The sequence below is a fragment of the Ceratotherium simum genome, chromosome 16 (assembly GCF_057802395.1).
Source record: "Ceratotherium simum simum isolate JZ-2026a chromosome 16, ASM5780239v1, whole genome shotgun sequence".
NCBI lineage: Eukaryota > Metazoa > Chordata > Mammalia > Perissodactyla > Rhinocerotidae > Ceratotherium > Ceratotherium simum.
The window spans coordinates 18,996,958-19,010,618 of record NC_141915.1 but is presented as its reverse complement, the minus strand read 5'-3'; the positions used below and the strand labels follow the sequence as shown (position 1 = coordinate 19,010,618).

At 46.9% G+C, this 13,661-nt stretch overlaps 1 protein-coding gene across 2 annotated transcripts in view; it reads right to left on the bottom strand.

The window, feature by feature from the left end:
- BLTP2 (bridge-like lipid transfer protein family member 2) overlaps window positions 1-13,661 on the bottom strand; it is a 26,171-nt gene extending 12,510 nt beyond the window's left edge. The window contains exons 1-24 of one of the 2 annotated variants that reach the window (XM_087440740.1): window positions 13,551-13,661; window positions 12,562-12,685; window positions 12,005-12,054; window positions 11,558-11,705; window positions 11,261-11,379; window positions 10,969-11,029; window positions 10,587-10,776; window positions 9,876-9,999; window positions 9,590-9,714; window positions 9,271-9,338; window positions 9,011-9,156; window positions 8,215-8,333; window positions 7,940-8,103; window positions 7,524-7,782; window positions 6,810-7,015; window positions 4,523-5,615; window positions 3,914-4,105; window positions 3,569-3,771; window positions 3,303-3,421; window positions 2,961-3,181; window positions 2,457-2,647; window positions 2,184-2,283; window positions 1,850-2,052; window positions 698-989 (exon numbers count right to left, since the gene is read on the bottom strand). In XM_087440740.1, the coding sequence (XP_087296866.1) occupies window positions 698-989; window positions 1,850-2,052; window positions 2,184-2,283; window positions 2,457-2,647; window positions 2,961-3,181; window positions 3,303-3,421; window positions 3,569-3,771; window positions 3,914-4,105; window positions 4,523-5,615; window positions 6,810-7,015; window positions 7,524-7,782; window positions 7,940-8,103; window positions 8,215-8,333; window positions 9,011-9,156; window positions 9,271-9,338; window positions 9,590-9,714; window positions 9,876-9,999; window positions 10,587-10,776; window positions 10,969-11,029; window positions 11,261-11,379; window positions 11,558-11,705; window positions 12,005-12,054; window positions 12,562-12,685; window positions 13,551-13,618 (4,585 nt within the window). In that variant the 5' untranslated portion in view covers window positions 13,619-13,661. Of the gene's footprint in view, window positions 1-697; window positions 990-1,849; window positions 2,053-2,183; window positions 2,284-2,456; window positions 2,648-2,960; window positions 3,182-3,302; window positions 3,422-3,568; window positions 3,772-3,913; window positions 4,106-4,522; window positions 5,616-6,809; window positions 7,016-7,523; window positions 7,783-7,939; window positions 8,104-8,214; window positions 8,334-9,010; window positions 9,157-9,270; window positions 9,339-9,589; window positions 9,715-9,875; window positions 10,000-10,586; window positions 10,777-10,968; window positions 11,030-11,260; window positions 11,380-11,557; window positions 11,706-12,004; window positions 12,055-12,561; window positions 12,686-12,905; window positions 13,240-13,550 lie in introns of those variants that run through there. The other variant, XM_087440739.1, reaches the window with a different exon arrangement.

The following is a 13,661-nucleotide window of genomic DNA, read 5'->3' as shown; positions in this document are numbered from 1 at the left end:
CCTTGCCCATTGAACTGACTCATCTTTTAAGACCCATCCCCATTATCATCTTCTCTGTGAAGGCTTCCTAGACTTCCTTATGCTGATTTAAATACTTTCTTCTTGAACATTCTTACAAAGCATTTTCATAATGAAATAATAATTTACCTGGCTATCTTCTGGTTTCTGAGCTTCCCCCTCTTTGTATCGCTATTGTCTAGCATCATTTCTGATACACTATAAACCTCAATAAAGCTGAAATGAATCTATGAATGAATGAGTGATTGAGTGAATCAATGAACTAATCTTAGCTCATCCAGAAATGATAAATTTGTTGACACAAGTAGAATGTTATACATTCTATATCCCTCACTGAACCCAGCATAGTGCTTTGTGCCTATAAGTAAGTACTCAATAAATATTTGTTGATTGAACAAATTAATTCATCAAAACACAAAACAATTCTCTAATCCTTTGCTTATTTTCCTTATGCATCCTGTTTTGGCCCAATCACTCCTTCTTGATCCTCCTCTTGGCCACAGGACCAGAACCTTTAATGCCCCCATATCATTACTATGTAAGACTTAAGTGGTCTACTATGGAAAAATAATGGTTTCATCTCTATACCTAGATGGAACCAGCCATGATTTAGTCTTCTCAAACTCTTAAGTCTATATTCTAAACCTAACCCTATAGAGTCTCATCTCCTCCAGCTTACCTCCTGATGACCCCTTATCAGGCTGTCCACTAAAGCTGGGAGTGTTGACAGGAGGTGGGGCCGGGGCACTGGTCAGGACACTCTTTGGCTTTTTCGCTGGCATCTGGGGATCAATCTTTAACCCCTTTAGGGCCTCAGTAGAGAGATTACGTTTGAGTACAGCTGCCTTTTTGTAGCCATCATATAAACCAAAGGCAATGTCCCGATTGGTGGTTGTCCAGGAAGCCCGTAAATCTACCAAGTGCAGCTGGTGTGTGTGAAAGGCAGGATCCCCAACTCGAGTAGAGAGCTCCTAGGAAATACGAAAAGAACCTCAGGGTAGCAAGGAAATTCTCACCATTCCCCCTGGCCACAAATGCAAGCTTGTTCAATAAGAAACCTGTTCTGGGGGACACAAGAAGACCCTGGAGAAAGAAAAACTAAGTGATCTTAGCGTGTGCATTACATTTTGACTATACCTACTGTATTTTAAATGACTCAGGGAATGACAACTTAAAATAACTTCCTTAATTGGGGGGAAAAAAACACGAAATAAGGTGCTAGGAAAAAAGTTTTACTCCATTTCCTGAAGGTCAAGAGACTATCTTTAGAAGGACAGAAGAGAAAAGGAATTTTCAAAAAGAGGAAGGCTGATACAGCTGATACAAGTGAGTGCATCATAAAGTAATGACATATATGCTTGGAATATAGTTAGGAACATTACCAGGAACTTAGCCTGAAACCTACTACTCTATGAATTGTGTCCCACTCAATTCATATGTTGAGGCCATAATCCACAATATGTTGGTAGTATTTGGAGATGGGGCCTTTAGGAAATAATTACATTTCAATGAGGTCATGAGAGTGAGGCCCTCATGATGGGATTAGTGCCCTTATAAGAAGAGACACCAGAGAGCTTGCTCTCTTTCTCTCTCTCTTTTCTCGCCACGTGAGTACACAGCAAAAAGGTCACCATCTACAAGGAAGAGAGCCCTCACCAGAACGTGACCATGCTGGCACCCTGATCTTGGACTTCCCAGCCTCCAGAACTGTGAGAAATAAATTTATGTTGTTTAAGCCACCCAGTCTATGGTATTTTGTTATGGCAGCACGAGCAGACTAAGACACCCACTGATACAAATAAGGTAATCAAGAGACTGTGTCAGGCAGTACCTCCTCAGCCGTGCGATTGCTGTGCCGTTGGTAGGTGAGGGAGGACAGACTCAGTAGGTGGGTCTTTGTTACCAAGGGATCAAGGCAGTGATCAGCATTCTCTTCAGTGGGTGAGGCCATCAAGTGAACAGTCACCTGACTTAGGTCACTAACCATCTGGGTCACACTCCAGTCAGAGATGAGGCGCCGCATTACTGTGCCCGCTGAGAAAAGGAGGCATTCAGAGCCCATGCAGACCAGTACAGAAGAACAGTGTGGGAAAGAAAGAGAGGAAGGCAGGGGAACTGAGAAGGGGAAAAAGGACAAAGAATAGGCTAGCAGAAATTGACCTTACCTTGTGGTATAAGCCGCTGAGTTCCCCGAGTGAAGACATGGCCCTGACTGCACTCAATCTGGATGCCCCGTTGCTGGGCAAATGAGGCCCAATAATGCACCTGACAACAAGAGAGTATAACACTGAAGGAAGGATGGCAGGAGAGACATAGATTAAGAGACCCGATAAGAGAAAACAAGAAAACCAGAGAATGGGAACAGAACTAGGGAAGGGGAACAGAACTAGGGAAGGGGAACAGAACTGAAGATGTCAGCAGGGACATCAGAGCCTGACCTGCAGCTGGGGAAAGAGTGCAGTAAAGGAAAGCTGCTTGTAGTGCTGGCCAAGTTTCTTCTTGCTGGGTTTCAGGTTATTGAAGAGCTTTCCCCTGCAGATAGGCCTTGTGACACTAGTCCAAGTTGCCCAGAAGTTTTGCATCCAGCGCAGGGTACTACTATATAGCAGAATTCGGGGCTGGGATATTGCTGCAAAGTAAAGGATAGACATTTCCTAGCTGTAGTTAAAACATAGAGATGAAGCTAAATCCTTCCCTAGCTTCAGGTTTTAGAGATTTAAAAACCCAAACAGTACTCAGCCTCACACTCAATATCCCCAACACCCTCTCCTTTCAAAGACCCAAGCTCTTTACTTTCACCAACCCTCTCCGAAAACAAGGTCTAACCCAAATCTTCCCTTGCCCTTTCTCTATGCCTTCCCCAGAGGATCAAGCTTAAGTCCTCAGTGTCTGAGCCCATCCTCCCAGTCCTTCCTTCCCACTGCCCCAGACCCCAGTCTCACTCCCGCTGTGCCGAGTCAGATCCATCTCGATGGAGAGATTGAGGTTTTCAGAGCGGAAGGCCCGGTAGGAGTCATGGAGCTGGCCCAAGGGCACCTCAGGCAGGAACTCTGGGGCCCGCAAAGTGACACCATGGTGATCATGGGGGTTCCCATGGCATAGCCACTGCAGATCCAGTGTCATGCAGAGGTCAGGAAGGTGAAGGAAGCAGCAGTCGTCATACCTGCCTCACAACAGAGCCCCAGCCCTTAGTGCCCTGGTCACTTGCAGCCCCGCGGCTCTTCCCCTCTCCCTCCACCCTGCGTCCCTTACCCTGTTAAGGTCCCACCCATCATTCCACTCACTTAGAGGCTGTTCTCACGTTGATGTCCAAGTCACCCTTGAACACAAACTGACCCGGTTTCCAATGAAAAGAGAGGTGGCTCCACTCCCAGTGCATATTTTCAGTTGTGTTGTATGGATCCTATAACCACCCCCAAGAACTTGGTGAGATATGGATAAGAGTATCACCCTTATCTCCCAAATCAGTACCTTTCTTTCTTCCCCCATGTGCTGTACAAGCCCCAACCCTACCACCCTAATGAGAAAACAGCTCTTCTAGACACCTCACCTCAGTAGCCAGCTGGTGCAGGTTTGCCTGTTCAATGTCCATATGCCAGTCCCCGTGGAACAGAAGACGGCTCTTGTCCCACCAGGGCAAAGGTGGGCTGGGGTCAGCTGAGGGCTTGGTCAAGAGGTCCACAGATTGGCCAATCAGCGTCCAGGCTGGATCCCAGCATGGGCCCCACACCACTGTATACTGGAAGATTTCCGCTGGGGTAGAGAGACAAAGGGTACAGCTTGTTACACAACTTCATCCCTCTTCTTCCTTCACTCCAGATGGGCCTCAGCTCATCTCCCACCCCAACCATCACAAATATCTCTCAGCTAAACCAGCTGCCCTTCCTCTACTCACAGTGGAAGTCATGGTAGAACTTGAGTGGGGGCATGTTCCTCTCTACTGCCACGTTACCCCATGGAAGGCCCAAGTGCAGGATCTGACGCCGACGGGAACAAGGCTGACCACTCTGTTCGGTGCCCACAAGTCGACCCATCAGCCGCCAGTCATGGATCTCAAACAGGTACCGGGGATAGTCTCTTATCCGAACTGTGATCATAGGGAGGATACACACTCACTATTCAGGGGACTGTTTCAGCACTCTCAGGCATTCTTTTCTCTGCCACTACTTTTACCCGTCTATTTCACAAAGTCAATGAGAGAATAAGAAGGGGCAGTTGGTAGCAAAGCTGAAAAAGGGCATGGAGACCCTGAGCAGATGGTGAGGGGACTGGACTAACCCCAAGATCCGAGTGTTAGTGTTATGTGTCCTTTTATGTTAGTCAAGCAGTTTTAGTGTGAAATTCAGGAACAAAGAAAGGGAAGAGGAGCCCACCCATCCCACTCCACCCATCCAAAAACAGCCACACTTCCCAATATAACCATGCTCTTCTGTAATCACTCAAAGAGCTCCCTGGAGCTCCGAGGACAAACACCAGGCCCTGCAAATAAGGAAGTGCTACTTACCCAGAAACGTCTTGACACTGCACTTGAGCATACGACACCACTGAATGACAAGGTCTACTCCCTCAGCAGGAAAAGGACTGCCTGGATCAAGCTCTCGAACTTGCTCTACTACACGCTCAGGCCCATGGAAAGAGGCATCTGCCAGAGCCACCAGCTCTAGCCCTGACAGGCTCCAAGTGAGCAGTGCCCGGCGCATGGGTGTGTTGCCATAGAGACGACGGGAGCGCTGGATGTAGATTTCAATGTTTTTGTGTTCCAAAGAGGCATAGAGCTCCTCAATTTTGCGGGCTGGCAATAACTCCCCATGCTGCTTCCGAAGGGCAGCCACTTTGGCATCCAGCAGCTGCAGCCTTTTGGCACTCTCCTTACTTTCATCCTTCATCAGTTCATAGTTATCACGAAGTTTCACCTCAAAAATGTCATCCAGGAAAACCCATGAGAAGTGCTGAACCTTCAAGAGCAGATCAGGCGGGAGTGGGGCAGGGCTTGGAGAGGCCTGAGCACGAGTTCCTCGATGCAGCCCCTTCAGCCATTTCTGAACTCCTACAGCCTCATCCAGTGTTCGAGAGAAATCATACTGATAAGGAAACTCCACTGAGACTGAGCCCAGGCAGAGGAGCCAAACACGGTTCCGGAGGGTCTGCAGCACAGGGAAGGGGTTCCGGTGAAGGATCATCTCCTCCAGCTCAGGTAGCAGCTGCAACTCCGCCTCCTTGAAGTTGAAGATGCTATTGCCATCAAAGCCAGCAGCCAGCTCTGGGCAGTAAGCCTGCAGTGAACCCCCATGCCGGCTCAACGACACACTCTCTGCAGCCAGCGTAATGAACTTGTCCTCAGCTACAAAAGCTGTCAGCTTGGCTGTGCTCACCTCTAGTGTCAGGTTTAGCAGCCGCTTTGGGGGAGATGGCTCAGGGAGACGGCCTTCCGGCTCAGACGTGGTCCCTGGAGTCTCTAGTGCAAGGGGTGGAAGAGTCTCGGGAAAGAGAGTGGTTCTTAGTAGGTCTCGGCACTGCAGGGTGGCCAGGATGTGCTGGTACAGGTACATGTGATCTGGGGGGCTCCAGAGTAAGGTCAGCCCTGCACCACACTGAACCTTTAAAAAACAAGAGAAGGACCTGTCAATTACACTCTCTCCCAGAAAAGGAGAGATGGCAGGGATTGTTATACATGCACATCTGGCTCAAGAACCATCTCCAACCCAAAGTCTTTCCTGAGTAACCATACTAATTACTCCCTTGCCTTGTTCCCCTTAGCACTAATATGCTGAGCTAACAGTTTCTGCTTATCTTACACTTAAGAGCACTTACACTTTTTAAGTTTTCCTCAACTAGATTCTAAATTGTCTGAGAGTAGAGGCATGTGTTTTAATTCTCTGGTATCTACGACAGTACATACGAAATATATAGCACATACTCAATAAATCAGTTGGCTTTATGTTTCTGCTCATGAATTATCTTTCTATAACAGCCACACTCTGTATAATAACCACTGCAACAATTAATTTGAAAATGTTGCATGCATTGGATTGCATCTTGACTTAATTCTTAAAAGTATAAAAAGTACTGACGACAAAAGTCAATATGGCAATTGACTTATGTGAAAGTATGCCTCAAAGAAGGGAGTATAGTCCTTGACAGCTTGAAAAACAAAGTCAGTTCTGAATAGCTAAGTGGACAGAGAAAATTTAAATTCAAGGACAGAAAAATTCATTTGAGTTCCAGCCTCTGAAAAGGAAACTCTTCAGTTTCCAGAGGAAGTTGAAGTCTGACAAACAGGAAGATATCCCACTCTCCTCCTAAGAGGGTCCCATGTCCATCTGATACCCTGAGATGGAAAACTTCTCAAAACTTGTCAGTTTTTTGATGAGCTGAGTGCTTCAGCAAAATGACACCAGATCATGATCTTTAACAAGCTCCTTATTTTTCAGAGATATGCACTGAAATATTTACAGTTGAAATTATACATCTGGTGTCTGCTTCAAAATAATCCCAGAGCCAGAGGTGGGGGCAACTGGCAGGAATACAACTAAAACAAGTTGGTCATAAGTTGGTCATTATTGAGGCTGGGTATGGATACATGAAAGTTCATATATTCTCTCTAGTTTTGAATATATTTTAAATTTCATAATAAAACTGAGTTAAAAATATACAGAACAAGCCACAAAAAAAAAGAACACCAGGTGTTGTATTTCTCACAGATGAGTTCCACAATACAACTCAATAGACCGGGAAATGCTCTAAGCCTAGGGAAAAACCAACCTGATTCTACCTCCCCATAGAAGCATTACCTCTAGAGAGCGGATGCTGCTGTGATAGGTGATGGAGAGCATGGAGAGGCTGAGCACTGGAGTAGGGATGTCAGGAGCCTTGCAACAGGGCTGCATCTTCTCTGTCACTGACTTTACCAGTGCAAGCACAAGTCCTTGAATACCCACAGTGGAGGTTTCAGCACTTCCCAGGATAGTCAGTGTGTCCAGTCGGACCTCTGAAGCACCTAACATCCAGAAACTATGTCAGCCTTGGTTCTCAGCTCTCAAATGGCAACTTCAGTCCTCAGTCTCCTTTCTTACTTATTTCCTTCACTCTACTTATCTTTATTCCCCACACCTCCCTAAGTTCATTTCTCATGTTTTAAGGGAATTTTTCCTTTCCCCTCTTAAACTAACTAGATCCGGTAAGGCCAAAGAAGTTCCCTAACTCCTACAAATTGACCAAAGATATATCAGTTACTCTTTGGAACTAAACACACAAGGAAATAAAAAACTACATATATCTCATTCTCTTGGTCAGACATCAAGGCTGTCTTCTTCTTATACACCTTGCTTAATACTTACCTTTTGTACGCCCTTAAGAAACAGTTATGCAAGACCTTCCAATATCTCATGCCTCTAATTTGGAAAAATTCCAGATAATCAGCTTCATTAAATGAGAAGGAGCAGACTGAACTAGCATAATGTGCTAACAAACTACCCACTTCAGTACAGACTCCCTGTCCCACTTACCAACCAGGGCAGAAAGGGTGAACAAATTCATGTCCTCCACCTTCAAGTCCACTTTCCACAGTAACGATACAGATTCCCCCCACGAAGATTCCCTAGACACAGCTGACTTCCCAGATTGTGGGCCCATCAAGGATAAGATCCGAGAGAGACATTGGGCACAGGTGTCTGATGCTTCTATCTGCAGTCCTCGGATGGTACAATCAAGAAAGAGGGTATCTGACTGGGTGCTGGACAGGCCCAGAGGCTGGTTATAGCTACCCTAAAAAAGAAGCAAAGGAACCCTATTAGGAGCACGCAGACACACAGTTCTATAATGCCCTGACCTATCGCCTGCTGCCAAAAAGGTGCTCAGTGCTGTAAAGCATGGCAGGATGAGGAAACTGCATGGGCCCCTGTTCACCCAAGTCCCCACTTACCTGTAGTGTGAAGGAGTCCAGGACAAGTGCCTCACCCCAAACATGCATATTGGGTGGGTGGGGTGCTCGCTGAATGTGGGAGTCACTGCCCACCCGCCAGCAGAGGTGGTCCACAGTTAGGACGCCCCGCTGATGAATACTTTGTGGCCTCAGGTGCTGGCAATCTAAACAAAGAAGGTGGAAGAGAGGAGTTCTGTGAAATCACTGTAGCCACCAATTGGGCCCAGCTCCACTAATGGACAGATTCTTGTTCCTTTTCCATCCCAGAGACTTACCTAGAGAGATGGAATTGAATCCCAAGGCAAAGGGTGGTGTATCTCCAAGTTGAATGGAAATGTTGACATTGGAGATGGAGGTGCTAAAGATGATGGGAGCCAGGATTCGGGGGAAAGTTCTGCATAGGGACAAGATATCATTGTCTGATAGGGAAAGAATTGCAGCTTCCTATCATGAAATAGATTCTTGAAGCTCTCAAAAGTCAGGGTAAATTTGGTTGTGATTCTTAGGATGGGATGCAACTAGAAAATAAAAGACAGAACTCATCAGTTCACTGCTACTCCCAACGGTAATCGCAGGAATGCCAGAAAGACATTAGGTTGAACCATATGAAATTGCCATTTCATAGGTCAAATATGGTGAATGTCAGCATATCATATGATTCCACCTAATACAACCAAGGAGCATCACTTCCAAACCATTAACCTTAAGTTCTCCATGACACGATGCAAGCACTACACAAAGATATGGCACTGCTGACATAACCTGTCACCTTATAATCTAAGGCAGACAAGATATTATTTATCATTTAAGTTCAGTTCAACAAACATTTATTTTGTATAATAAGGCACTGTGCTGGGCACTGAGGACATAAAAACAAAGAGGACATCATCTTACTGTCAGACAGTCTAGTCTAATGGGGAAAGTATATAAAATAGGATTGCTACTGAGTCCAGGCTACTGAAACATATTTAGGAAGATCAAATATATATTTAACACAACATGTCACTTTAGACCAAAAGACTCCTAGAGAATCCACCTGATAAGATGGTGGCTGAAAAAGATTATACTGACCTTTTTTCCCTTTGCTTAAGAACAGACAAACTAGACCCTTGGGTCTCCAGGGCTAGCATGTGCAGCCAGTGAGAGAATTCCTGGTGCCGGTAATGAATAATACAAGTATTCAGAACCAGGGAGGCTGAGAGGTCAATGGTGGTCACCTGGAAATGAGAACATCAGAACCGTGGGCTTGGGTTTTATTTCATTAGCTCTTAATGCAATGATGTATGAGAGAGAAGAGAAAGGAATGATTCTTGGTACCACAGTCATCACACCTGCACACTAGCCTTGAGGGAGTTGAGGCAGACAATGCGCTGGCGGCTCTGAGACAGCAACAATCCATCTGTAAGGGCAGAGGGCAGATCAGAGGAGAACACTGGGAGGGCAAAAGGTAAAACTAGGAGAGGGTCAGAGGCAGGCATGGAAATGAACAGACTGTCACTAACACTCATGTTGGGGCTATTTTCTCTCAGTACGTTCCCTCCTCCCCCTCCCCAGTTACACTGATATTAAATTAAGAAGATGTGGGGCATGGGGGAAGAGAGTATCTGGTCCTCCCATTGTCTCTCTGTACCAGTATCCCCACCCATGAACCTTTCAGTAGGAGTTCAGTGCTCATCTGTGCCATATCAGAGTCTGCTGTGAAGCTTCGAAGGGGCAGCTGATCCTCATCACGGTGGTAGAGGAAATTCAGCAACTTCAGTGTCCAATTCAGGTGCCTGGACCAGACACAGACACAGCTCAGAAATACATGGAATGCCACTCTTACTCTCTTTCTCTCCACAGACAAGCTCAGTGCAGCCACTAGACTGGCTATGGAGACTCAAGCGTATGGCTCCAACTATCACTCTCCACCCTTCTGTGTCAGGAGAGATCTCACCTCTTTTGACTATTCATGGACAGCACCACACTTGTGATCTCCATCTTCACCTTGACCTGGTCTGGCAGCTGCTGAAGGAGGTATAGGCCAGGGAGAGTTGGCTCAGCCAAGTTCTCTGTCCCCTCTGAAAACATGAATGAATAACACAAGAGCCATCAATCCTTAACACTTTCAAGTCTCCCAAAATGCCATGCCCTCTTTGGCCAAATCCTCCCACATAAAGTAGGCTAAGCAAATGCCCAATCTTAGGCCACAAGGCAAATATCCCAGAGATCCAGGCACCTGCTGTACCTCCTTCCCCAGAGTCTAAAAAATAGTATGGGGAGCAGGTTGGTATAACGGAAAGAATATGGACTTTAGAGCCAAATAATTTAAACGCCATTTTTACTACTGACTAGCTGTGTGACCTCAATCAAAATACCTATCTAATCTTCCTAGACTTTGGCTTCCTCTTTTGTGAAATGCTGAGAATTTAGTGAGGAGACATATAAAACACATAGTACAGGTCTGATTCATGATAATTACCCACTAAATGTTAGTTCTTTCACTCACCACAACCAAATACCCTATTTCCTCTAACTATCCTCAGGGTCAAAGGCCATGGTAACTAACAAATCATACGTAAATGAGCAGTGAGACCATTATGGTTTTTCTACTTCCAAAATAACCCAAGAACATGGCAGCCAAGAAGCTCACTGACTGGGGCTTTACCTGAACAGGAAACAGGCCTGGGTGCCAGGCTTGGGCCCTGGCGCAGCAGCTGACTATGGAAGAGGCCCTCATGCAGTTCAGCATGGAGTGTCCACACATCCACAGTGATCGCCTTCAGTTGCCAACTGCTGATGCCCACCTCTAAACACAGCTTTAGGGCCAGTGAGAGCTCTGCTAGGCAGGTGTCCTCCTATAAGGGGAATAAGCCTCTAAGGTATGTACGTGTAGGGAGTTTGGGAGTTTTCGGTCAAAATGCAGTGGTCTGGAACACTACCTTGAAGGAACCCCATAAGGACAAAGAATCTAGAATTTAAGTCCTAAGCTCCTTTGTATCTTATGCCCAGAAGGAAATAAAACATCTGAATGACCATGGCATACTCACCAACTGGCCGCTCTTTAGAACTTTGCTGTTGATCTGACTTAGGCTCACCTCACATTTTAGCCTGGGAAAGGAAAACATTAAGAGCACTTGGCCCCTTTCCTCACCATTTACATTCAATCAAGCTTTTGTTGGCTGGAAGGGACAGGGCAAGCAGAAGTGCCTAATCTTAGCCTCTCCTCAAATTGCACAGAAGAACTTGACACCTTGATAAGAAAGCCCTGACATCCACCCACCCTCAAATAACTATAAAGCAAGAACGGGACTATTAGACTCTCTTCTACCCAGTGTTTACCTTTTCCCATCACTATCCAAAAGAAAGCTGCTTTCTCTGATCTGAATATGCCACAAAGACTCAGAAGTAGCCACCTTGAGAACCATGATGTTTATAGAATCTACATGAATGGAGAATAGCTAGAAGGAAGAAGCAAAAATGAACGATAATTAATGTCAAGGCACTGCCATTCCTTTCCAGTAGAGAAAGAGTAAGAGGGAGCTCTTAGTATTATACCCCCAAAATAATAGAAAAATCCACCCATGACTCCAAAGCCAGCCATCCCTAGTACAGTCAGGAAAGTGGGAGTAGTCTCACCTGGCACAAGATCTTCAACAACGACGGGCTGAAGGATAGCTCCTTTTGATGTGCCCCAGTGCTCTGGGAGAATGGGGCAAACAGGCCAGAAACCTTCTGTAGGTCCGTTCTGATACGCACTTCTCCAAAGCACAATGCCACATAGTGCCTGCCCAGAAAAGAAACCTCACTGCCATCAGGTCCAGCCCTTCTATAACAGTCTCTTCCCCTCCCTCACATTCACTCTCCCATCCTCCTTAGAAATGTAGCTCATATATCATGGAGAATAGTCTCATAGTAGTTATCAATGTCTGTCTTACAAAATTATAGCTTCCAGGCTAACTAGGAGATATCAGCAAGAACCTACTTTCCTCCTGGGGCTGTGAGGCCTCTGCAGAAGAATCTCATTCTGCAAACCCCAATCCCAAAATATTCCCCAAGGGAAGAGTGAGGATATAAGGTACTCACGGCAGATCATGGCTAAGGAGTTTGCTGGAAATCCACAGGCTATCAATTTCCTAAAACAGTGTGAGAGAGAGCTTTGTATACTAGCTGCTAGGTAAGCCATAAGCAGCTTGACAAGCCAGAAAAGGTTCTAAGAAAAGGAGAAAGTGCCTTAGCCCTTCCACCAAATATTCTCCATTCCATTTCCACCAGCTTCTCTCCTCAGCACTATATCCTACTCCTCATAATGACGTTAGTTGCTTAGTATTTCTCTTTTGTGGATATGTTGCCCTCTTGCCCCTCTTAAATTAGAACAGTGAGCTCTTCTATTTCCTGTTATCTTTGTCCTGTGCTTTACTTCTGTATCTTTCTTATGTGCCCTGGACACTCTGTGCCTTACAAGCATTTTTAACTGAACAACCTGCATCAATCCTAGTGTTCTCAAACTACTCTAAGATCGTCTTGGCAAAGAGGTGGATTAACTTGGAAAGCCACCTAGAATTTAAAATAAAGGAAATTAAAAGTTGAAATTCAACTGGATCAACCCCACACATACACCCAGGGAATTCTCCAGGACTCACCACTGTTTGTTGGTGCTGCTGAAACTTAAGACTAACATTCTGGATCCAAAAAAAGGAGCCAATCTTTAGCTCTGCCTGCAGCTTCCGCTGACACCACTTGGTGGCCAACCGGACCACAAGCCACCTGCAGAAAAATCCCTGTAAGTTCATAGGACCCTCTCCCAATTACGGCTTCCCATACTCCTTGCTGATGCTACAAGGCCTTGCAAAAGGTCACGTTCTGAAGCGGATCTTCTGGGCAACTCTCCTGTCTCCGAAAACACCACTCTGTTACATACATTCAGCCACACTGATCAGGACCCTAGCCCCTATACCCAGATGAAATCGGACAAACTAAACTCCACCTTTTAAGTTGGGGACAAAGAAAATCCTTCAAATCCTTGGGAACCGCAGAGGTAGACAGAAGAGACCCCAGCAGGAATCGAAATACAGGCAGCCGTGTCAGATGTGCCATCACGCACTCCCCAAAGGGGCTCAGTCTCCACTCTCCAGATAGGTGTCCACGAGAAGGCACCGTGGGCTCACACCCTGCGAGCTCAAATGCCGCTCTCCCCTGGGCAGCCAGACCTGTTCCGGCTTCCCAGGGCGAGGCTGCAGGTGCCCTTCGCGCTCGGTGAAGGGGACACTCAGGGGCGTGTGGAAAGGAAAGAGAGACCACCGAACCGGACCCCCTCCTCACACTCACCTATTTGGCTCCCAGCCTCAGCATTTCCTCAGGCCTCCACCGCTTCCTCAATCTCTCCCCCGCGCCCCGCCCTGACTCCCAGTTCCTCGGCGCCAGCTCCAGCCATACGCCCCCGGTCGACCTCTCCCCTCGTCGCGCGCCCCATCCTCGGGCCCCTCCCCCTCCCCCTCCCCCCCGCCGCCGCCGCCCGCGAACCTTTCCCTCAAGCGCCCTCCCTTCCCGCGCGCCTCTCCTGCGCGCGCCCCCTCCTCAGTCTCTCTTTCCACCCTTCCCTTCCCCCGCCGCCGTAGCCGGGATCCCTCACCGGCCTAGGAAGAGGGCACTGAGCGCAACCAACAGCAAGGCCAACAGCGCAGAGAAGAACTGGGGCATTCCGGCCCCGGCCCGGCCTTGCTCCGGCCCCCGCCCCGCCGGG